The 23000-nt window shown below is 41.1% G+C and overlaps 1 protein-coding gene and 1 pseudogene across 4 annotated transcripts in view; one reads left to right on the plus strand and one right to left on the minus strand.

The window, feature by feature from the left end:
* Positions 1–1654: 1654 nt before the first annotated feature.
* Positions 1655–23000, plus strand: part of trmt11 (tRNA methyltransferase 11 homolog) — an 88569-nt gene continuing 67223 nt past the window's right edge. Inside the window, exons 1-6 of one of the 4 annotated variants that reach the window (XM_020531165.2) lie at positions 1655–1771; positions 4549–4614; positions 7535–7608; positions 15851–15932; positions 16029–16121; positions 20692–20826. In XM_020531165.2, the coding sequence (XP_020386754.2) occupies positions 1694–1771; positions 4549–4614; positions 7535–7608; positions 15851–15932; positions 16029–16121; positions 20692–20826 (528 nt within the window). In that variant the 5' untranslated portion in view covers positions 1655–1693. Of the gene's footprint in view, positions 1820–2652; positions 2704–4548; positions 4615–7534; positions 7609–15850; positions 15933–16028; positions 16122–20691; positions 20827–23000 lie in introns of those variants that run through there. The other 3 variants (XM_048597350.1, XM_048597351.1, XM_048597352.1) reach the window with 3 other exon arrangements.
* On the minus strand, positions 5429–6674 carry LOC109931892 (annotated as a pseudogene).

Below are 23000 nucleotides of genomic sequence, written 5' to 3' on the forward strand. Positions count from 1 at the left end.
GGGGGGGGTGGGAATAAAACACTGTACCCCCGCGGTGCTCAACCCTCTCTAAAACTCTTTATTCGCTTTTGAGATAACTTGCAACGCAACTGTGCTTAGAGATAAGTAAGTTTCAGATAAGTTTCGAACTAGTTAAAGGAAGAGATTTTTTTTTACATTTACATAGTGCCTGCTATGACATCAAGGACCTTCCAAAACGAAAATAAGTACTTTTAAATGCAATCATGATTGTATTGTAGGACTGCAGATAAATTAGACAACTTCTAGAGACTACTGTCAAGGATAAAATCAAAATGTGGATCAAAGAACACGGGTTAAATGCAAATGTGCCTGACGACCCTTGTTGAATTATTTGAAGTAACATAGAGAGGTGATTAAGAATGTTGAACTCTTATTTACAGACGTATGAAAAGACATTTGGTAAAGAAGCAAATACACACTCTCTAATATCACTGCGGGTGTACTTACCCATCCGATTCCAGCAGTTTAGGAAGATTGCTCACTACCACCTTATCAATTAAAACGATGAACAATAGTCGCTGGACCAGCCAGGCGAGCCCACATTCCCCTGAATTAATTTAGAAAACAGACACAATTGGTATGAAATGATCATAGTGACCTGGATAGATAATTGTCTAAGAAAAAGCCACTTTGTAGTAAATATGTGCTAGGAGAATTGCAAGAAATGTTGCAAACAAAAGAGCTTAATGTTGAGAAGTGGAGATGAGTAGTAGTTATATAGTTTATAAGGGCAATATGCTCTGACGGAAAGCATTGGAAGATAACCAGAATTTTACCCTGTGCCGCGGTTACTTTCAGCTAGCTAATACTGCTGGAGTTTAGAAGAAAGAGAGGAAATCTCAAAGGAACCTATAAAATCCTAACAGTACTAGACATGGTAAATGCAAGAGAGACGTTCTCGATGACCAGACAGTCCAGAAGCAGGGGTCACAGTCTAAAGATGCAGTGTAGGTCTTTTAAGACTGAGATGAGAGGAAATTTTTTCATTTTGAGAGTGGTGAGCCTGTGGAATTCTCTGCCACAGAAAGCAATTGAGGCTAAAACATTGAATGTTTTCCTGCAGGAGGTATACAGTTCTTAGGGCTAAAGGGAACAAAGGGTATGGGGTGAAAACAGGAACAGGGTACTATGTTGAATGATCAGCCCCGAACATATTGAATGGTGGAGCAGGTTAAAAGAACTGAATGACCTATGCCCGCTCCTATTTTCTACATCTCAATTTTCTACTCCTGTTTTTCTTCAGAAACCTGAGGCCCTTTCTAGGGAACTGCACACGTCAAACAGATGTTGCTTTCAGTATCTATATCTCTATACTACAGTAAGTGTCGTGTTTCATTTAAAATCGTATTAATTGCTTTCAGATGAGGTTTTTTATGTAGAATACACACAATAGGCCGAATGGCCTCATTCTGCACCTTAACGATTCTGTAAACGGGATTGTTATTTTGAGATGAAGAAAAACAGTTTCGAATGTAAGAACAACACAACCAATATAAAAAAAAATATAATTTGGAAGGCTTTTTTAGAAAAAGAAAGCAAATGTTGATTGATACAAAAGGAAGTCTATGGTGATGATGAGAAGGTGATTAATAAGGTGGGCGGTGAGTCAGTCCCGGAACCAAGTGTCGCGCCTCTGGCAGGGCTCGGGATAGTTTTGTTGACGGACAAGAAGATGGCGCTTTCCAATGGGAACGTGTGTCGGAGGTTTTTGTTGCTTTTAGCTCAAGAAAACCTGGAGTTCCGGCTCCCGGTGAGTCCGAGTCGGGCCCGGGTTCTGGCCGCCCGGGGATAGCCGGAGGTGGGACTGTACTCTCGGTCAGACCCGGCCCCGCGGATCCACTTCCAGGACAAAGAGGAGAATTTGTGGCATTTTGTGTTTCAGATTTCCAGCAGCCGCAGGAGTCAGTTTTTACAGAGGCCGCTCGGTCCATCCTGTCTGTGCCAGTCATAAAACATCCACCTATTATAAAATAAAACAAAGAACTGTTGATGCTCGAAATCTGAAATAAAAACAAAGTGCTGGACGAACTCTGCATTGTCTGGCAGCATCTGTGGAAAGAGAAATGTTAAATGTATTTCAAGAATTCCTGTTTTTGATCCATCTATTCAACACCCATTTTCCAGCACTTGACCCATGGCTTGTATACTATGGCTTTTAAAGTGATCCTCTAAGTATTTTCTAAATGTCTTGAGGATTCTTGCTTCAACTATCCTTTCAAGCAGTGAATTCCAGATACCCACAACCCTCTGGGTGGGACAAAAAACTTCCTTAAATCCCCTCTAAACCTGCTACTTACCATAAAATGTTGGCAGTTGGATATTGATCCCTCAACAGAGGAGAAAGGTTTCTGACTATGTACCTTTATCGATGTCCCTCAATTTTGTACTTTTCAAACAGATTTTCCCCGAACTTTCTCTGCGCTATGGAAAACAATCCCAAACCTTTCTCCCAAACATTTTCTGAAGAAGAGTCTAGACCCGAAACGTCAACTTTCCTGCTCCTCTGATGCTGCTTGGCCTGCTATGTTCATCCAGCTCTACACCTTGTTATCCCAATCCCAAACCTTTCTACTTTCTCGTCACGTCTGAATCACCCCCTGCCCAGATAACAGCCTGGGGAATCTTCTCTGCATCCACTTGAGCGCAGTCACATACTTCATATCGTGCAACAAACAGAATACTGTAAGCAGTTCTATCTGTGGCCTAACTAATGTTCTGTAGAGCTCTTGTCATAATCTCCTTCTTTTGTATTCAATGCCTCAACTAATAAAGTGAAAAGTCACCATAACCACCTTCGCACCTTAACGACTCGCAGTACTTTGTTGTTATTTCAAGGAATGCCAACTCAAACATTGCATAAAGTTAAGAGCCCAATCTATTCAGAAACATATGTTCTATTTCCCTAGATCATTTGCTGAAGCTAGTTCATGCTCCAGGTACCAAAAGTGTCTCTGCATCTCATCCAAATTCACATGAAGTGTGAGATCTGATAACAGTTGCTTCACATGGAGATAAATGGGTGGCCAGTCCATGTCTCTGCTAGATCTCTGTAGTGCTTTCCCAAGAGCTGAAAATTTCACCCACACGCTGTGGTGCAAAGCTGGCTTCTCTCCACCAGGATTTGATCCTATACCTTTTGCTGGTGCAGTGGGTGAAACGAACCATGGGATTGAGAGGGCCCTAAAGAAGAAATGTTATAAGGCTCAGAACTGTGTAATGGTCTTGACCTTGAAGAAAGGAGCAGCAGTTACCAACTTAGTTTAACCTTTCTTCCATGTTAGTTAAGTTGTACTCATGATGGTTTGATGAATACTCTAGCAGTTTCATAACAGTTTTTAAATAAGTTCCTTTCAATCTAAACTAATAAGATTAATTCTTATACTGTTGTAAACTTTGCAGATGGTGCATTCATATATATTGCATGAAAAGATGTATTGTTTGCTTAGAGTACTGTTATTTCTCATCTGATACCTCAGCCCAGCAGATGAATGATCTCTCTAATGTGTATGAAATGTTTTAAGTGAATCTAATTTGGGTTGTTCCTTTCAGAAGAATGGGAGGTGATCTTGCCAAAAGACATAGGATTTCTTAAGAGGTTTGACAGGATAAACACTAAGAGGATGTTCCCCTTCACAGGAGAGCCTAGGTCCCGAAGGCACAGTCTCAGAATAATTTAAGACTGAGATTGGGAGGAATTCCTTCTCTGAGGGTTGAAAGTCTTTTCACCTCCTTGCCATGGAGAGTTGTGAGGGCAGAGACCTTGTGAATATTTAAGTCTGAGATAGAAAGATTCTTGATCAATCGAGAAATCAAGGGTAATGGGCAAAGGGCAGGAAAGTGGATGTAAGGAATGTTGGATCAGCCATGATCCTACTGAATGGCAGAGCTGGCTCGGGGGGCCCAAAGGCCTACTACTTCTTATGGTCTTAATATATTCTGATCTGTGCTTGCACTTATATTAGCCAGCACAAAATCTACCCTTGTGATACAAAATGGTTAGTAACTGCTGGTGCAACCTGGTCCAGGAATGGAAAACTGATGATTCTCACCTTGAAGGCCAACATTGGTGAAATATTTAAGCAACCCTGTTGATTCAACTTGTGTGCCATTCAGTTATTATTCTAACCAGGAGCCATCCTCACTGTCTGTGCTTTTGTGATTCAGTATTGGTGAAATGAACATCTGAAGTAATTTTAATGTCACCTTATTGCTAGTTGCTAAACCATTAGATTCAGTTACTTGGCTAAAATGATTATCAAGACATCCTCAAAGGGAGGAAGAATTTTACAAATTTTATTTAATTTTTTTATTCTCTAGTACAATAATGTAACTACCATTGAGCACATCTAAACTTTTCCAAACAAAAAGATATTGGAGGGGATATTGAAACTCGGATCAGAAAATCCTGTACTGTGATCAAGGAAGTATTTATTAACTCAGTATTCTTTTAATTCAGAAGGGTTTGATTAAGTAACTTTTCAGGGTTTTTATATGTGCCATTGCCAACCACATATCTTTTTGTTACAGGAGCTAAAATCCCTGTTTTCTCTTTGTGCTGGACAGTTAAGGTGTGAAGAAAACTTTGATGAAAAGGTATGATATGCCGTTAGTTTGTACCCCCCAATACTGAGATAATCACATCACACTACACTTGTAAACTATTGGATTTGTTTATAATTATACTGAGAAATCTCAAGTTATATTACAGTCTTTGATTGTTTGCTTAGTATGTTGTCATTTTCTGTAACATATATACTAATTTGTATGTGGGTTTTTTAAATATTAGTGATTGTGCAACAGTCTGTTTGCACTGCAATAGTCACAAAAGCATGTTAAACCTTTTTGATAGAAAAGTATAAGCAATGTTTAATGCCTGTTGCTGACCATCATTTTTCACACTCAGTATATATTCGTGTACCCTGTGCATTTCAGGCACAGTTGCTAGCCTAATTCCTCCACGCATGAGGCCTTAGTCATGTTCTCAGTCATGTCCTGCATCAGTTTCCATCCTTTCTACCATCATGCTGATATAATGATCCCATCCTGTTAAGTACCTGTAAAATGAGTAAATTAATTTAGGCCAAAAGGTGATATATTTCAGATGTTCAATGTTTGAAATAAAAGCAGAAGGGAATGGCAGTGCAGGCTAAGCAACATATATAGAACAAAAAATAGATGTTAAAATTTGAAACCTTCTGACCCTTTGTGGTGAAGAATAAATTTCTTGTAAGAGTATATTCCTCAGTTCTTATGCGAGGTGTTACGTGTGAACCAAAACTCTGAGTAACAATGCAATTTATTTTTCCCAAAGACTGCCAATTAGTTGTAACAGGAACTTGCTAAGTTTGAAAAGCTGCCTTCTTTGTCAGCTGCCAGTCAAAAATCCACATCTTTCAGTGGCTTGGTTTTATGTTGGAACAAATTTCCCGGCCTGTGCTCACACTCATTTTCCATATTGTACTCTGTTCTGGCAGTAGATTATTCATTCTTCTTTAGCTGAGTCTTGAATGTTTGGTTCATTTAGAAATTCTTGAGTTTCTAATAATATCTGCTTAATAGTAATAGCAATTCTCCAATCCTTATCTTCCTCTGGAATGGATAGACATACTGCACCAGAGGGATACAGATTTGGGTGGAATATTGGAGGCTCAAGTTTACACTTTAGTGGTGATGAGGGGTAGTCATTTTTAAACAACATTAGAACCTTATACTGCTCACCTTCTCACGGTGTTGCCTTTTTACCTGGAATAACACATTCCCAGTTCATTAAGTTTAGAGTACCATCTTGGATTTTACTGCAATGAAGCCAAAGGGACAGTCCTTACCCCAGGCTTTTCTTTTTCGTCGTCAACTCAGTGCAATTCTGGATGTAGTTTTACTTCAATCTTCCCTTCAGTGAGAGTGTTGATTTGGGGAGGGACAGTTGCTTCAGGTGATAGAGTTAAAGCAACTGTTCTTTCTCCTGCTCCCTCTGTTTCTCCTGTGACTCATTTACCTCCATGAACACCGCCACCTCCAAGTTCTCCTCCAACCCACTCACAATCCTGTCTTAGAAGTATATCGCCGTTTCTTCACTGTCACTGGGTTGAAATTCCAGAATTCCCTCCCTAATGGCATTGTTAGTCAACCTATGGCAAATAGCCTGCAGCAGTTCAAGAAGGCAATTCACCAAGACCTTCGCAAGGGCAACTAGGGACAGGCAATAAATGCTGGCCGGAGAGCCACCAATGCCCACGTCCAGCAAATAAATAAAAAAAAACTGCTTAACTGGTGATGGGAGTGGGGTGGATGGATTGCGGGTGCTGTGAGACAGTACCTTCCCTTATCCCTGATTGATTCAGCCCTGACTCGTTGTTAAGGGCTTTCAGCATCACTGCCATTAGATTATGTGCTACAACCCCACCCTAAATCCTCAGCTTTGTCACCACCCTCTCCTGATTTTAAGGCTGCCATTAAAACTCCAACTGAGTCTCCTGTGCTTTGGTGTATTTTTTTCCATTTGCTTCGGTGAGATGCCATGGGGCATTATTCTAATTTATAGATACTGTATGAATGTTGTAGTTGTGCTTCAAGGGCCTGTAATGCCACTGACATCAAACCTAATGCTACAAGCCAAATAATGGAAAAAATACTGAAGTCACAAACCCTTGCATCGTCAGCTGTGGTGTATTTAGAAATGAACAGGACTTGGTATTGTGAGTATCCAAAAGGAAGCACAATTCATGTTATTATTCAACTTAGAATTAGGTTATGATTCATGGAACATCTGGAGTTTCTGTGATATTTGATACCAGAGTTGTTACAAATCTATTTTTTATTTGTTCACGAAATGTGGACATTGCTGGCTAGGTCAGCATTTATTAGCCATCCCTAATTGCCCAAAGGACAGTTAAGAATAAACCACATTGCTGTGGTTTTGGAGTCACATGTAGGCTAGACCAGGCAAGGATGGCAGTTTCCTTCCCTAAACGACATTAGTGAACCAATGGGTTTTTCCAACAAATGACTTTGCTTTTACAGTGATCTTTAGACTTTTAATTCCAGATTTTTATTAAAGTCAAATCCACCATCTGTCTACGTGGGATTCAAACCCAGGTCCCCAGAACATCACCTGGGTTTCTGGATTAATAGTCCAGTGATAATACCACTAGGCCATCGCCTCCTCTTAATCATCTATACAATATATTAGATTGTCTGTTTAATAAGGTTTGTCTACAGGTTGGATTTGGAATTTTATTGCTGTTTCTAGTTTGTGATGTAGTTTTCACTCTCTTCTAAGTAGGAGTGAACTGCTGTAATTAAGGAAATACTTGAGGATTCAAAGCACATTTTGTTGCAGGGTGATGAATGTAGATGTTCAAATTCCTGTAATGTTCAATAAAATTTGCAAATTTCCTAGATGTGAAGTTTAGTTTAATACCAACGTGTCTTAACTTAATTCACATTCACTAAAGATCTTTTAAAAGCTTCATCAATATTCCTGACATTCCAAGTGTCTTAATTTATTTTTCAGTCTCCATTCTGGATTCTCCAGATTCCCTCTGAGGACATGGCAAAAGGAATCATGAAACGGACAGTGTGTGCAAAGTAGGTAATTCATGTAACTGTTTTTGATGAACAGAGGTTGGAGAATAATGTTTGCCTCTCTTGTTTATATATTGCAAAATGACCTACACTATCTCCTGATATGTGGGTCTCTGAATACATTATGGTTGGTTGCTGTGGAACATTGTTAAAAATGGGTTGTGTAATACAATGCATGATACTTGTGTGTAACGAGTCGGGGTCAATAGTTGGGGTGTTGTTGGAATATAAAAGCATCTGTTATTGCCCAAAATATGGCATTGGCATTCAGTTCAGTGCATTAATATAAACATGTATTTAAAGAAATTTCTTTTATTGCACAGTGGCAAATCCAACTGAGAGCTTTAATTTATTTTTTTCTGAAGTAAACAGTGAAAAATGTTCTTTCTTCCTTGTCTTGCTCTCTTCCATTTTCTTTTAGTATTTTCACTCTTCTAAAAATCCATTTACTGTTTTCCTTTTATCTGTTCAATTAGCCATGTCATCCAAGGCTCAAAAGATCAAGCACAGCTGCACATTTATTAAACTTGAATTTTAGGTATTTTCCAGAACTGACATTAGGTCATAGATACTGGCATATAGTTACCTGATTCAGCCTTTTCTCTCTTTATAACACCATACAAATGTTACAGCAGCAGCTCCACTGTGGTGCAACAGATGTATTTGTTCTGCACTCCGTCAATCTCTTTTTGGAAGACATGCCACTAATCTGCTAACTTGTTTTCTAAACTTTTTTCCATTTAATTTTTGTCAAATGCTTTTCTATCTTACTGAACTCTTCCCTTTATCAGCACTTTACCAGTCCAGCTCCTTGTTTTAAACTAATTACCTATGTCTTGCATTGAAATTAATTATTATCCCCTTGTTTCCATTTTCGTTTGTTTACCAGCTTTACGTAATTTAGTTTTTGAAAGTAATGCTCCTTTCCTTGATAGATGAAAAATGTACAATGTTTGCACTTTGAAATATACTTCCAATTTTGACCACTATATTGGGATAGTTGAAATAGCCAAACATTATGTTGTTCCCACATATCTGCAGAATGTATAAAAAATCATGAGGGGCATGGATAGGGTGAATAGTCAAGGTCTTTTCCCCAAGGTAGGGGAGTCTAAAACTAGAGGGCATATGTTTAAGGTATGAAGAGAAAGATTTAAAAGGGACTTAAGGGGCAACTTTCTCACACAGAGGGTAGTGTGTGTATGGAATGAGCTGCTAGAGGAAGTGGTGGAGGCTGGTATAATTACAACATTTAAAAGATATCTGGATGGGTATATGAATAGGAAGGGTTTAGAGGGATATGGCCAAATGTTGGCAAATGAGACTAATTTAGATTAATTTAGGATACCTGATTGTGGTGGCTGTGCGGTTAGCACTGTTGTCTCACAGCGCCAGGGACCTGGGTTTGATTCCACCCTCGGGCGACTGTCTGTGTGGAGTTTGCACATTCTCCCTGTGTCTGCGTGGGTTTCCTCCGGGTGCTGTGGTTTCCTCCCACATTCCAAAGATGTGCAGGCTAGATGGATTGGCCATGCTAAATTGCCTGTAGTGTTCAGGGATGTGAAGCTTAGGTGGGTTATAGGGGGATGGGTTGGTGTGGACATGTTGGGCCGAAGGGCCTGTTTCCACACTGTAGGGATTCTATGATTCAAAAACATGGACAATTTGGACTGAAGGGTTGGATTCCATGCTGTACATCTCTATGACTCTATGTTCAGAAAAATCTTTACCTGTCTCAATTTGTACAGGTTCCCTTCATATTTCTTAACTCTTTCCAGGTGGAATCTGTCAATTTAAGGCACTGGAATGTTCACTGGCAATGTAATATAATTATTCCCTTAAACTACCATACAACCTTTGTATCCCTGTCAAGCTCTCCTTAATTTGCACATTCTTCCCGAGTCTTGTTTAACCTTAAGCCACAAATATATCCCCCTTGGTTCAGTTGGTAGCACTCCCCTCTAAGTAAGGAGGATGTGGGCTCAATTCTGACTTGGGCATATGAGCAAAAAAACCTAGCCTGATATTTCGGTTCATTACCGAACAGAAGGCTGCACTGTCAAGAGGTGCTTGTCTTTGAATGACATATTAAACTGAAGGTGTTTGTGTCCAGTTGCTCAGGTGAGTGTAAATGATCCCATGGCATCCCACTTTTACATTGGGAATCCCTTTCATCATTGTGCATGGCACTATCACCATGCTAAATGGGACAGACTTCAAACAGATCTAGTAACTCAAGATTGACATCCATGAGGCGCTGTGGGCCATCAACAGCAGCAGAATTGTACTTCAGCACAATCTGTAATCTCACAGCCCGATATATTCCCTTCTCAACCATTACCATCAAGCCAGGGGTCAACCCTGGTTCAATGGAGAATGCAGGAGGGCATGCCAGGAGCAGCACCAGGCATACCTGAAAATGAGGTGTCAACCTGGTAAAGCTGCCAAAACAGGATTACTTGTATGCTAAACAGCATAAGCAGCAAGTGATAGACAGAGCTAAGCAATCCCATATCCAACAGATCAGATCTAAGCTCTGCAGTCCTGCCACATCCAGTTGTGGGCAATTGAACAACTCACTGGAGGAGCAGGTGCTACACGTATCCCCATCCTCAATGATGGAAGTGCACAATACATCAGTGCAAAAGATAAAGCTGAAACATTGGCAGCAATCTTCAGCCTGAAGTGCTGATTGGATGATCCATCTCGGCCTTCTCCAGTGGCCCCCAGCATTACAGATACCAGTCTTCAGCCAATTCGATTCACTCCACGTGATATCAAAAAACGGTTGGAGACACTGGATACCGCAAAGGCTACAGGCACTGACAGCATTCGGGCAATAGTACTGAAAACTTGTGCTCCAGAACTTGCCGCTCCCCTAGCCAAGCTGTTCCAGTACAGTTACATCACCGACATTTACCTGACAATGTGGAAGACTGTACATAAAAAACAGGACAAATCCAACCCGGCCAATTACTACGCTATCAGTCTCAATCATCAGTAAAGTGATGGAAGTCATCAACTTCTGTGCTATCAAGCAACAATTGCTCCGCAATAACCTGCTCTGAGACGTTCAGTTTGGGTTCCACCAGGGTCACTCAGCTCCTGACCTCATTACAGCCTTGGTCCAAACTTGGCCAAAAGAACCGAATTCCAGAGGGGAGGTGAGAGTGACAGCCCTTGCCGTCAAGGTTGCATTCGACCAACTGTGGCATCAAGGAGCCCGAGCAAAACTGGAATCAATGGTTATCAGGGGGCAAACTCTTCACTGGTTGGAGTCATTCCCGACACATAGGAAGATAGTTGTCTCAGCTCTAGGAAGATCAGTTGGAGATCAGTTGTCTCAGTTCTAGAATCTCTGCAGGAATTCCTCAGTAATGTCCTAGGTCCAACCATCTTCAGCTGCTCTATCAACGATCTTCCCTCCATTATAAGTTCAGAAGTGGGGATGTTCTGCCTCTGTGTGCATTCATTCAGCAACTGGTGTGTAAGGACATCTCAGGTCTCATACCTCTGACACATTACAACTTCCCTTTTTCCATTTGATTACCATTCACATAATCCGCCTTTTCTGTTTGCATCTCTGCATCCTCCTCACAGTTCACTCCCATTCATTACCCCTTGGATATTGAAGCACTTGTTACTTTTTTTTTACAATACTGTTTGAAATGTTCTGTGCATTCACGGTTTATATGATTGTAAAGTTTTGAAAATCACCTCTTAATTTTCTTGTGGATTTTTCACTTCATTGTTTGATGTCCCTTTCGCTTTCTACTGCAGTGCTACCACATATCCTATTTCTGCTGTTCTCTGGTGATAGTTTTATACTGGTCATTTGTGGCACACCTTCAACTGCTGTTCTAATTCTTTTACTGGCCCAACTGTTCCTTCCTAGCTTCAAACATTGATTTTACTTAGACTTTTCAGACATTGAATTAGTTTAAATCATCCTTTTTGCACTGTTTACGTTGCCAGCAAATAAATTGTTATTTTCGATTAGTTAAAGAGTATCAATTCAGTTGTCCATCTCCATACTGTGTTATCTCTGACTCCAGCATCTGCAGTTCTTGCTATCTCTCAATTCAGTTCAAGTTTGTCACCTTCCCTTGTTCTCAGATTCACTCCATCATGCCAAGAATGTGAACCCTTCTTTCTTGCAACAACTGCAACTTCATTTGTCCTGCTGTTTTCCAAGTGGTAGTCAGTGACTAGCGAGGTACCACAGGGAGCACTGCTTGGATTCCAGCTATTCACAATATATAGTAATGATTTAGATGGGTGAAGTAAATGTTATATTTCCAAGTTTGCAGATGACACAAATCTGGGTGGTAAGGTGAACTGTGAGGAGGATGCAGAGCTGCAAACAGAAAAGGCGGATTATCTGAATGGTAATCGATTGGAATAAGGGGAGTTGTAATGTGTCAGAGGTACGAGACCTGGGATGTCCTTGCACACCAGCCGCTGAATGTATGTATGCAGAGGCAGCGAAGAAGACAAAGCTTATGTTAGCCTTTATAGTGAGACAGTTCAAGCACAGGAGCAGGCACGTCTTGCTGCAATTGTACAGGCCCTTGGTGGGACCACCCCTGGAGGATTGTGTGCAGTTTTAGTCTCACTATCTGAGGAAGGATGTTCTGGCTATGGAGGAAGTGCGACGGAGGTTTACCAGACTGATTCCTGGGATGGCAAGGCTGATGTAGGAAGAGAGATTTTATTCACTGGGTTTAGAAGAATGAGGGGGTTCTCCTGGAAACCCACAAAATTCTAACAGGACTGGACAAGGTAAATGAAAGTTTCCTAATGATTAGAGAGTCTCAATCTAAGGATACAGGATAGGCCACTTTGGACTGAGATGAGAGACTTTTTCACCCAGAGAGTGGTGAACCTGTGGAATTACCTGTGATAGCAAATGGTTGAGGTCAGCACATTAAATATTTGCAGCAAGAAATTAGATGTAGTTTTTAGGGTATGGGAATAAAGTGGGAACACGGTACTGAGTTGGATGATCAGCCATGATTATACTGAATGGTGAAGCAGGCTAAACGGCCTAAATGGGACATAATTTTAAAGTGAAAGGCAGGAGTTTTAGAGGAGATTTGAGGAAAAATGTTTTCACCCAGAGGGTGGTGGGGTTCTGAAGGGTAGTTGAGGTGGGAAACCTCACAACCTTTGTCAAGTTCTTGGTTGAACACTTGAAGTGTCATAACTTTCAAGGCTGTGGGCCAAGTGTGGGAAAATGGGACTAGTGTAGGTAATGGTATATTTTTGGTGGTACAGACTCAAGCCAAAGGGTTTCTCCTGTACTGTATGTTTCCAGCATGTTCCTCCTCCGATATTGTACATGTCTAAAATTTCTCTCCTTCACATATTCAACATGTAGCACAGTGTATAATCCACTGGTTATTGTCCATTGAGCTATTTGTGCCAATCTGTTGCTTAAATCTTAACTTCCCTTTGTAGACTTCATATGTCCATCTTCCTTTGTCATTAGTTCTTTTATAAACTTGGGCATCTGGCTGTTTTCCTTCCTCTTCCAAAACATTTTCCAACTATTCTCTAATGTCCTTCACCCTCTAATTTGTGAGGCAACATACCACTGTCAGTCACATCTGCAAAATTGTTTTTTTGACTGCAGAATTGTATGCCACTATCACTATCTTATTCTTGCCTCATATATCCCCGGAGAGTCGTTTATTTAGTTAAGTAAATGTTGCAACTATCCCAGAGCTTCTGTGTGTGTTAGAGTAGTTTGTGTCACAATTTCCAATATTCTTGAGCAGAAAGTGAAAGAACTGATGCAGTGATGAGTCTAAAATAAGCCTGTTCATGTGTTAGGTCAGAAAGCATGTTCCCACATAAAGATTGAAGTAGTCTGAGACACCTACCTCCAGAAACACTTTGAGGCTTGTTCAATTGAACCTTTGAAACTAAGATCAATGTTTTGTTAGGCAAGAGTAGAAAGGGATATCAGACCAAATGGTTAATGGAACAATAACAGAAATTGCTAGAAAAACTCAACAGAGAGAAAGCAGAGTTAACATTCTCACCATCACCTGGTTCATCTCTGACTGCTCCCTTCCCTTCCTCAACATCTCTGTTTCCATTTTTGTGGATAGGCTGGCAAATAGTATTCACCAACTCCCACAGTTCCTTTGATTATACATCCTCACCATGCTTCCTGTAAAGACTCTATTCCATTCTCCCAGTTTCTCTGTCTCTGTTGCATCTGTTTGGACCAAAGGGTCTGTCTCCATACTGTATGACTCTATCTGTTCCAATGACAACTTTGACAAGAGGGCCTCCAAAGTGTCAACCTTCTTCCTGAACTGAGATTCCCCACCACTGTGGTTGAATTGGCCCTCAGCCATGTCAGACCCATCTCCCGCACTTCGGCTCTCACCTGTTCCCTTCCCTCCCACAACAACAATAGGTTCTCCCTGGTCCTCACTTAGCACCCCAGCAGCATTCACATCCAGAGGATCATTAGTTGCCATTTCCTCCACCTCTGACTGGATGCCACCACTGATACATATTCCCTCATCAGCCTTCCGCAGGGACCAGTCCCTCCAGGACACCCTGGTCCACTTCTCCAACCCCAACATCTCGCCACACCCCAACAGCATCTTCCCATGAGGCAACACCTCTCTCCAATGCCCTGGGAACACCTTCCCAGGTGAAGCAGTGATTTACCTGCACTTCACTTAATCTAGTCTACTGTATTTACTGCTCACAATATGGTCTCCTCTACACTGTGCAGACAAAATGCAGATCGGGTGACTGTTTTATAGGATACCTATGTTCTGCCTGCAAAAATGACCCCAAGCTTCCAGTTGCCTGCCACGTCAACACACCACTGTGTCCCTGTGTCTCTGTCTCAGGCTTGTTACAGTGCTCCAGTGAACCTCATCGCAAGCTGGAACAACAACATCTCATTTTCTACTTAGGAACACCATAGTCTTCTGGACTCAATATCAAGTTCAATTATTTTGGAGCCACAGCACCTTCTCCCATGTCCTAACCCCAACCCCCACATATCAGGCCTTGTCATCACATGGGCTGCTACCTTAACCAACCCATGGTCCCCATTAGCAGCTATTCATTCTCCCGTGCTGACCTTTACCCTCTTCTTTGTCTGTCCAACTGTTGTTCTCTTTCTCTTTTTCTCTCACTCTCTCTTCTGTCTCTCTCTCTCTGGGCTCCATCTCTGCCTATCATTTGCTCCTCTCTCCTCCCCCCAAATCATCTTCAACATATATACCAACCTTTTCCTAACTACAGCCATTCTGAAGAAGTTTCACTGGACCTGAAACGTTAATTGTGCTTTCTCTCCACAGTTGTTGCCAGACCTCAGTTTTTCTGTTTTTGTTTCTGATTTCCAGCATCTGCAGTTCTTTGGGTTTTGTTGTCAAATGTTAAATGGAATTAGTATACAGATTTCCCCCATGACTTAATTCAAGATTGAACAAACACAGTGGATTAAATGACCTATTAAAAAACACAGAGAATACTGGAAATTTGGCTAATAAAGGTTAATGTTTAGGGAGTGCTTCTCCATCAAAACTGATTCGTAGTGTTTTGAAAAGGATTACTCCAGTACTTTTTTCAGTTACTGATTGGAGCTCTGATACGTCCCACAGACCCTGGCCCTTCTGGCTACTGTTGGAAATCTAGAGGCCTGATCACTGTCCCAGTGGAGAGAGCACGGAGTACTTACAAACTGCAGTCAGAGGCTTCTCTTCAATCTGAGCTGTAGTAAAGCCATCAAAGCATGCAGCTTTTGGCATCAGTCCCAATTCATAATGTCTTTGCATTCACAACAGAACTATGTAAATAAAAATAAGGTCGGAAGCTAGAACTATTCCTCATTGCCTCATTTTGTATATAACCAGTGGCCCATTTTCTGTTTAAATGCAAATTGAGTTCTTTTTCCCACCATCATCATCTTATGGAAGCACTGAAGATTTTCAGGTAACAGGAAGGGGCATTTTTCCAGGTAGGTTATTTGCTGTACCCTTTGTCTGACCTTTGTTCCTTGATGTGGGTGTTGCCTTGGTGCAAAGGTTGAGAAATTTGGCCCTTTTGTCTTTTAAGGAAAAGATATTGCAATCTGAGTGTTAATGAGAACTACTGATAGAATTACAGTATATGCATTATTCCTGGTGTTTCACCTAGGTCACTGTATGGCAACAGAACCCATGTTTGAAGAAATTGTTTTGGACACAACAAACCATGCTTTACTTTGCAGATCAATATTTGAATTGTGGGGTCAAGGAAGAACACATGAAGAACTTTATAACTCACTGAAAAATTATCCTGCAGACAGAATGGTGTGTATGCACAGGAACCATCTACATTGTCTTGTGAATGTTGCTAAAACTGTAGGTCTGAGTTAAATTAACCATATTTATTTTTTTCTACTTCAGATCCCATTCCTTCATTGTGGTTCAACATATCAGATAAAGGTTTATGCATTCAATAAAACATTGACACAAAAAGAGAGGATTCAAAAGATAGATGTATGTATAATATTCCTTTAATATACTGTCTATGGTTTAGCTTATGTTTATTTTCACAGTAGTGTTGGTTAATCTAGAAGTCTGAGAATATTAAGAGAGAGAAAATAACTTCCTGAATGCCTCAGTTGGTAACTAATTGCTAAATGTGTAACTAATGGCATATGCTACCAGGGCTTTTCATCCTTGTTCTTCACTGGATTCGATGGTCAGAAGGTAGCACTAAAATTGTTTTCAACACATATAGGTTAAGGTGGGAAAAGTGATTCCTGCAAAATATGTGGGGATGGGGACAGGTTGTGTACTGATGGTGTTCATAATAGCTGAACTGTTGGCACCATCATATTGCACAAATAGAAAAATGAGAACTTGAATAAAGTTTCAGATGCCAATTGTGGTGTTGGAACATGATTCCCTATATTTGGGAGAGGTGGGAGACTTTTATGACAAGAGAAAAGATAATTTTGCTAAGACTTCCTTCATTTAAAACAGCCACTTTTGCTCAAATTTGATACACTTGTTTAAAAAAAATGGAGGATCTTGTATAACAATTTTCTCTGGGAAAATCTTTGGTCTTTTCAATGTTTTTGTTTGCTATTCTAATTATACATTTCCACCAATAATTTAGGAAAGTGTCTTTTACTTTTGCTTCAGCCAACAGAATCATAGAATCTCTGCAGCGTGGAAGCAGGCCTTTCGGCCCATTGAGTCCACAATGACCCTCCAAACAACTTCCCTCCCAGGCCCACCCCCCTACCCCATCCCTGTAACTCTGCATTTACCATGGCTAATCCACTTAGCCTGCACATCCCTGGACACTATGGGCAATTTAACATGGCCATTCCACCTAACCTGCACACCTTTGGACTGTGGGAGGAAACCGGAGCACCTGGAGGAAACCCATGCAGACACGGGGAGAATGTGCATACTTCACACAGTCGTTTGAGGCTGGAACTGATCCCGGATCCCTGATGCTGTGAGGCAGCGGTGTTAACCACTGAGCCACCGTGCTGCCCATACGATACAACTATTTATCTAATACTATTTAACTAGTTTCACAGTCTACCTTCTTTTCAATAATACTGAAAGCAGCAAGCATTTTGATTGAGTTTTAAGATCATAAGAAATAGGATCAGGAGTAGGCCATTTGGCCCCTTGAACCTGCTCCATCCTTCAATAGGATCGTGGTTGATCCAACATTCTCATATCCACTTTTCTGTGTTTTACCTGTAACCCTTGATTCCCCTACTGACAAGAGTCTATCTATCTCAGCCATAAATATATACAAGGACTCTGCCCCCACAGCTCTCTGTGGCAAGGATTTTAAAGACTCTCAATCTTCTGAGAGAAGAAGTTACTCCTCATCTCAATCTTACATTGGTGCCTCTTAATTCTAAGCTATGCCCTCTTGTCCTAGACCCTCTCATGAGGATAAACATCCTCCCATCATTTACCCTGTCAAGGTTCTTAAGAATCCTATATGTTTTAAAGAGATCACCACTAAATCTTCTAAATTCCAGTGAGTAGAATCCCAACCGGTTCAGCGTTGTTCATAAGACAATCCCTCCATATGAGGGATCGTCCTAGTGAACCTCATCTGAACTGCCTCCACCGAAATAATATTTTTACTTAATTAAGGGGACCAAAACTGCTCACAGTACTCCAGCTGGGGTGTCACCACTATCTTGTACAGTTGCAGTAAGACCTCCCTCCTATTATACTCCAATCCCCCTTGATTAGCCTTCCTGATTGCCTGCTTACACCTGTGTGTTAACTTTCTGTGTTTCGTGCATACATATCCCCATCAAAGTATTTATGCCTAGATTTCTCTTGCTGCTTAATACTTTCATTTACACTCTTATCAGTGCAGGGTTGCACTTACAAAGATGGATAGCAAATCTCAAATTACACAAATCGTGCTTAATTATTTCCTTGTTGATAACTATCATTGTTAGAGACCTGAGAGTAGGCTTTCTTCCTCATTGGCCTGTGATGCAGGAGGAATGAGGGGAAAAATGAATATTTATAAAAATGTTATTTGTAGAACAGCTAGCCAACATTATGTCTATTGCATGACTTGGCTCAATATTCTGCCCTTCCATCATTGCTAGACTGTGTCTTGTATGTGCAGCTACAGGGTATGCTGCAGAAACGGACCATCTTCCACCTTCCTTCTCAGTCACCTTTTCCACCATCACAGCAACTGAGTGACTTGCTTTATCAAAGAGCAGTCATGGAGGTGCCTCTAAAGACATAATGACTGATGGAATACTGTGTCCAGTTCTGCCCGCCTGGTTATAGGAAGGCTATTATTAAGCTGGAGAGGGTTCAGAAGAGATTTACCAGGATGTTACTGGGTATGGAAGGTTTGAATTATAAAGAAAGGCTGGATAGGCTGGGACTTTTTTAGCTGGAGCTTCGTAAGTTGAGAGGCAACCTTATAGATGTTTATAAAATAATGAGGGGCATAGATAGGATTAAAGGTAGTAGTCTTTTCCCTAGGATGCGGGAGTTTCAAGACTAGCGCACATTTTTAGGATGGGAGGAGAGAGATTTAAAAAAGTCATGAGTGGCAAATTTTTTACACAGAGGGTGGTTCGCGTGTGGAATGAACTTGCTGAGGAAGTGGTGGATGTGGGTACAATTACAACGTTTAACAGACATTTGGATAAGTAAAGATTTGGAGGGATATGGGCCAGGAAAAGGGACGTGGGACTAGTTTAATTTGGGATTATGTTCGGCTTGGACTGGTTGGACCAAAGGGTCTGTTTCCGTGCTGTATAACTTTATGACTCTGTGACTCTATGACTCACACATCATTGTGGAAATAATGCTATCACATCCAAGTTACACATTGTTCAGTATTGGGCATATACTCCTTTTCCTTCATAACTGTTGGATCAATATTCTGGTATTACCCACCTTAACCGTTGTTAAAAGCACCATCACTACAAGGACTAAAGTGCTTCAAGGAGAAGACCCAGCATTATCTTCTTGGGGCAACTAGCAGTGGGTATCATTCCAGGCTTTTCCCTGTCACCCAGATCCTGAGAGAAAGTCAAGTAGAAACACCAGGAGCTAGAGTGGGAATGTGTAAGCTGCATGTGTGTTTGGAAAAGAGTGAGTGAAATTTGCTGGAATGAGTGAATCACTGGGAGAGGGTGACTGCTGGTTTGAAGAAGTATGTTGGCTGAAGAAAATGTTCCAAATGATCCTTTGATCTAGTGGTAAGGTTAGGATAACCTATTGGCTATCGTGCTGTGCTAGTCAGTCTGAGGTTCACAGTTCAATTTCCGCCTTGCCATTTGTGAATTACATGATAATGCTTCATCAAAAAAATAACCATGCAACTGCCAGTTAGTGGGAGCCAGTCAGGAGCTGAGACAGCAGTGGTTGATGAAAAGGACCTGTCACATTTGCGTAGCCAGGTCTACTTGTGTCTCCAGCCCCTCACTACATGGTTGACTCTTCAGCCTCTTCGGGTATCGAGGGATATGTAATTTCAGTATCTCCCACATCCCATTCCAAGGACACAATAACAGGATGTCCAGAGAAATCAGCGAGAGTCTGGTATGTGTATACAAATTGCTGCATGTTAGCATAGGGATAAATACTATCACTGAAGTCCCCTATCAACATCCTGAGGATTGCCATTGATCAGAAACTGAACTGGACTAGCCATATAAATACAGTGACTACAAGAGCAGGTCAGAGACTAGGAATTTTGCAGGGATGACCTCACCTCCTGTTTCCTCAAAACCTGTCAATCTTCTACAAGGCACAAGTCAGGAATGGGTGGAATACTCCCCACTTGCCTGGATGAGTGCAGTTCCTCCAACAACACTCAAGAAACTTGACACCATCTGAGACAAAGCAGTTCTCTTGATTGGCATCAGGTCACAAACAGTCAATCATTCCACCCACTGACAGAGTAGCAGCAGTGTGTACTATCTACAAGACGCACTGCAGAAACTTGCCAAAGTTCCTTAGACAGCAACTTCCAAACCCCTGACCATTTCCATCACAAAGGACAAGGGAAGAAGATACATGGGAACACATGCAAGTTCTCCTCCAAACCACTCACCATCGTGATTTGGAAATATGTTGCTATTCCTTCAGTGTCGCTGGATCAAAATCCTGGAGCCTTCTCCCTAAGAGCATTTGGGTCAACCTACAGCACATGGGATGCAGTGGCTCAAGATGACAGTTCACCACCACCTTCTCAAGGGCAAGAAATGGTGGCAGTGTCCACAAGTGAATAAAAATATCTTCCCATGCTTGAATTTTACTACTGAAACTATGGTTATAATGGTTATAGTTCACTTATGTCTTATAACTAGAAACATGACCTGCAATACTTTATAAATATTAAAGCAAGAGTGAAGGCTGGGGCATTCCTGCATAAGATGATTATACAAAGTGCTGGGAACTGTCATTTTCACAAGAATAACATACCAACCAATGCATTGTTCTAATTATCGAAGTTGCCAGAATGTAAAAAAAATGTTCTGATGAATTATGTTTTTGTGATGCATGTCAATTTGTCTGAAATTTTGTCTCATGTTTTTCACAGAATTTAGACTTCCTTCCCTTTCAAGGAACAGTGAATCTAAAGAATCCAGAGCATGTGTTTTGGTTACTTGAAGACTATGGTACAGACCCGAATCATGCTCCAGAGAAGCCTTTTTCTATTTATTTTGGAAGATGGGTGAGGATTTGTAGAATAATCCCCTCCATAGAAGTTTAATATTTGTTGATAATTAACATTTTTGTACTCCTCCCTCACTGGGAAAATGTCCAGTTTGATGTACAAAGCAGAAAATGTCTGAAGTTTTAACCCCTTATCAAGTACTGGTTTAGTTGATCTGAACATGACTGGTAATAGAATGGCTCAATTGACCTCAATACGTAAATTACCCAGCCAGGATCCCTACTGTAACATATGGTTTGTATAGTTAAATAGCCTGTAAACAGCTGGGGTTCAAAATTTGTCTTGCTGTTGGTTTTTGAGGGTATTGGTTAATGAAGTGAGTGGAAACTAGCGCAGGATTTTGTTATGCCAGTCTCCATCCCATGAGCCCTGAACTGAAGTTTTTCTTAGTTAACGGAGTTGGATACTATGTCTATTTATCCCGAGTTGGACTGCTGAGATGATATTGCCAATGGAATTCCTCCTCCTCATGTGTCTGGTTCTCCAGTACACTGTACACTTGAACAAAGCTGGCGTGTAGTACTTTAAGACAGCGATGCTCATGATTTCATTACTGCATTGAATGATAAAACTGACATTCCACCAAAAGGACCCCATTGTGCTACGCTCTGCCATTTTCTTCAGTGGCTGTCCAACATCAGACATTCAGCTTTCTCCTCCTCATTCAGCTGTATCTCTACCTGGTAGGTAGTTATCTACTTCACATAAATACCTGATCCTGGGGATTGTAGTGGAGCCAGGGATATAACTGTATGGTGATCCTGTTTCATCCCATTATGTCAGCAGAACAAAAGCATGAGCTTTCATTATCACGCTGTCTAAACACACCCTTGAAGAGTGGACATTAGGTAAGGAGAGAGCAAGGGGTATTTATCTATAGCACCCCAAGAATCAGTGTGTTCCTGGGAAGTGGAGGAGAATTAGAAGATTTAAAAACAAAAGGTCCTCTGTTGAGGGAAAACACACTTTATTTAAGTAATTGTTAGTGATTGGCATCCTTCCATCTGTGAGGGATGATGGGAATGCAGTCTCAGAACTGATGCGATTAGATGAGATCATGTACTGCACTTCCTTTGAAAGCTGAACAAATTATGGAAGAGCAAAATCTGCCACCAGTGCCTACATGAAATTGTTCCTTCCTGGTATTACAGGATAATCTCTGCTGATGTCTTGTTTGCAGGGCTAGCAGCTACTTTGGAGCTTCTCAAACCACATGTTTTGGCGGTGGTGAATTTCCACTCACCGCGGGTATCCTGTTAGCATCAGTCGTCTGTTTCTGACTCGTCATGATTGATGTTAAGGATTTCATGTTTCTTGATAGCATCTTTGAGTCAGAGCTTCAGACATCTTGCTCGTCTCTTGGCATGGGCTATCTCCATATGCAGCATATCCTTGGGAATGCATCCATCATGTGCACATGCCCAAGCCAGCTGAACCCATTTTTACTTCATTGGCATGCTCAGTATATGTTTGCTGTATACTTCATTGGCATCTTGGTGATGCTGAGGGTACATTGTTGATATTGGGAATTAAGGTAGTAAATGTTTTTTCTTGCGAGTTGTAAGTTGACCAGGCTTTGCCACAATGCAGCAGTATGCTGATGATATGGACCTTGTAAATGAACATCTTGGCCCTGTGGGTCAGTTTGTTGTATTATTGTTTTTTCAGTTGGCCATACCTGGTGGCGGATTTTCCACTGTGAATGCTGAGCTCTTCATTAAGAGACAGGTTGTTTGTCACCATAAATCCAAGGCAGCAGAATATTACTGATTACTCCCAGTGATGTGTTGTTCAGTTGGATCACATGTGGACAGACAACGTCATTCCCAATACTAGCTTTCTTGGTACTCATGGTGAGAGGCAAAATGACATGGCCACAGGGTTGGTTCTGTTTGTATGACTGATGGAATATCATCAGTAGATAGAAATTCTCTGTTCCGGGCTTGCTATCCTTTTTCTTGGTTTTCAGTCCTGATCGATTGAGGAGATTAAGTGAAATATGATAAAGGATTCCATAGAGAATTGGTCAATTTATTAAAAACAGAAAGAACTGCAGATGCTGTAAATCAGGAACAAAAACAAAGTTGCTGGAAAAGCTCAGCATGTCTGGCAGCATCTGTGAAGGAAAAAACAGAGTTAACGTTTTGGGTCCGGTGACCCTTCCTCAGAGG

This window comes from Rhincodon typus, chromosome 5 (genome assembly GCF_021869965.1).
Source record: "Rhincodon typus isolate 14 chromosome 5, sRhiTyp1.1, whole genome shotgun sequence".
Lineage (NCBI taxonomy): Eukaryota > Metazoa > Chordata > Chondrichthyes > Orectolobiformes > Rhincodontidae > Rhincodon > Rhincodon typus.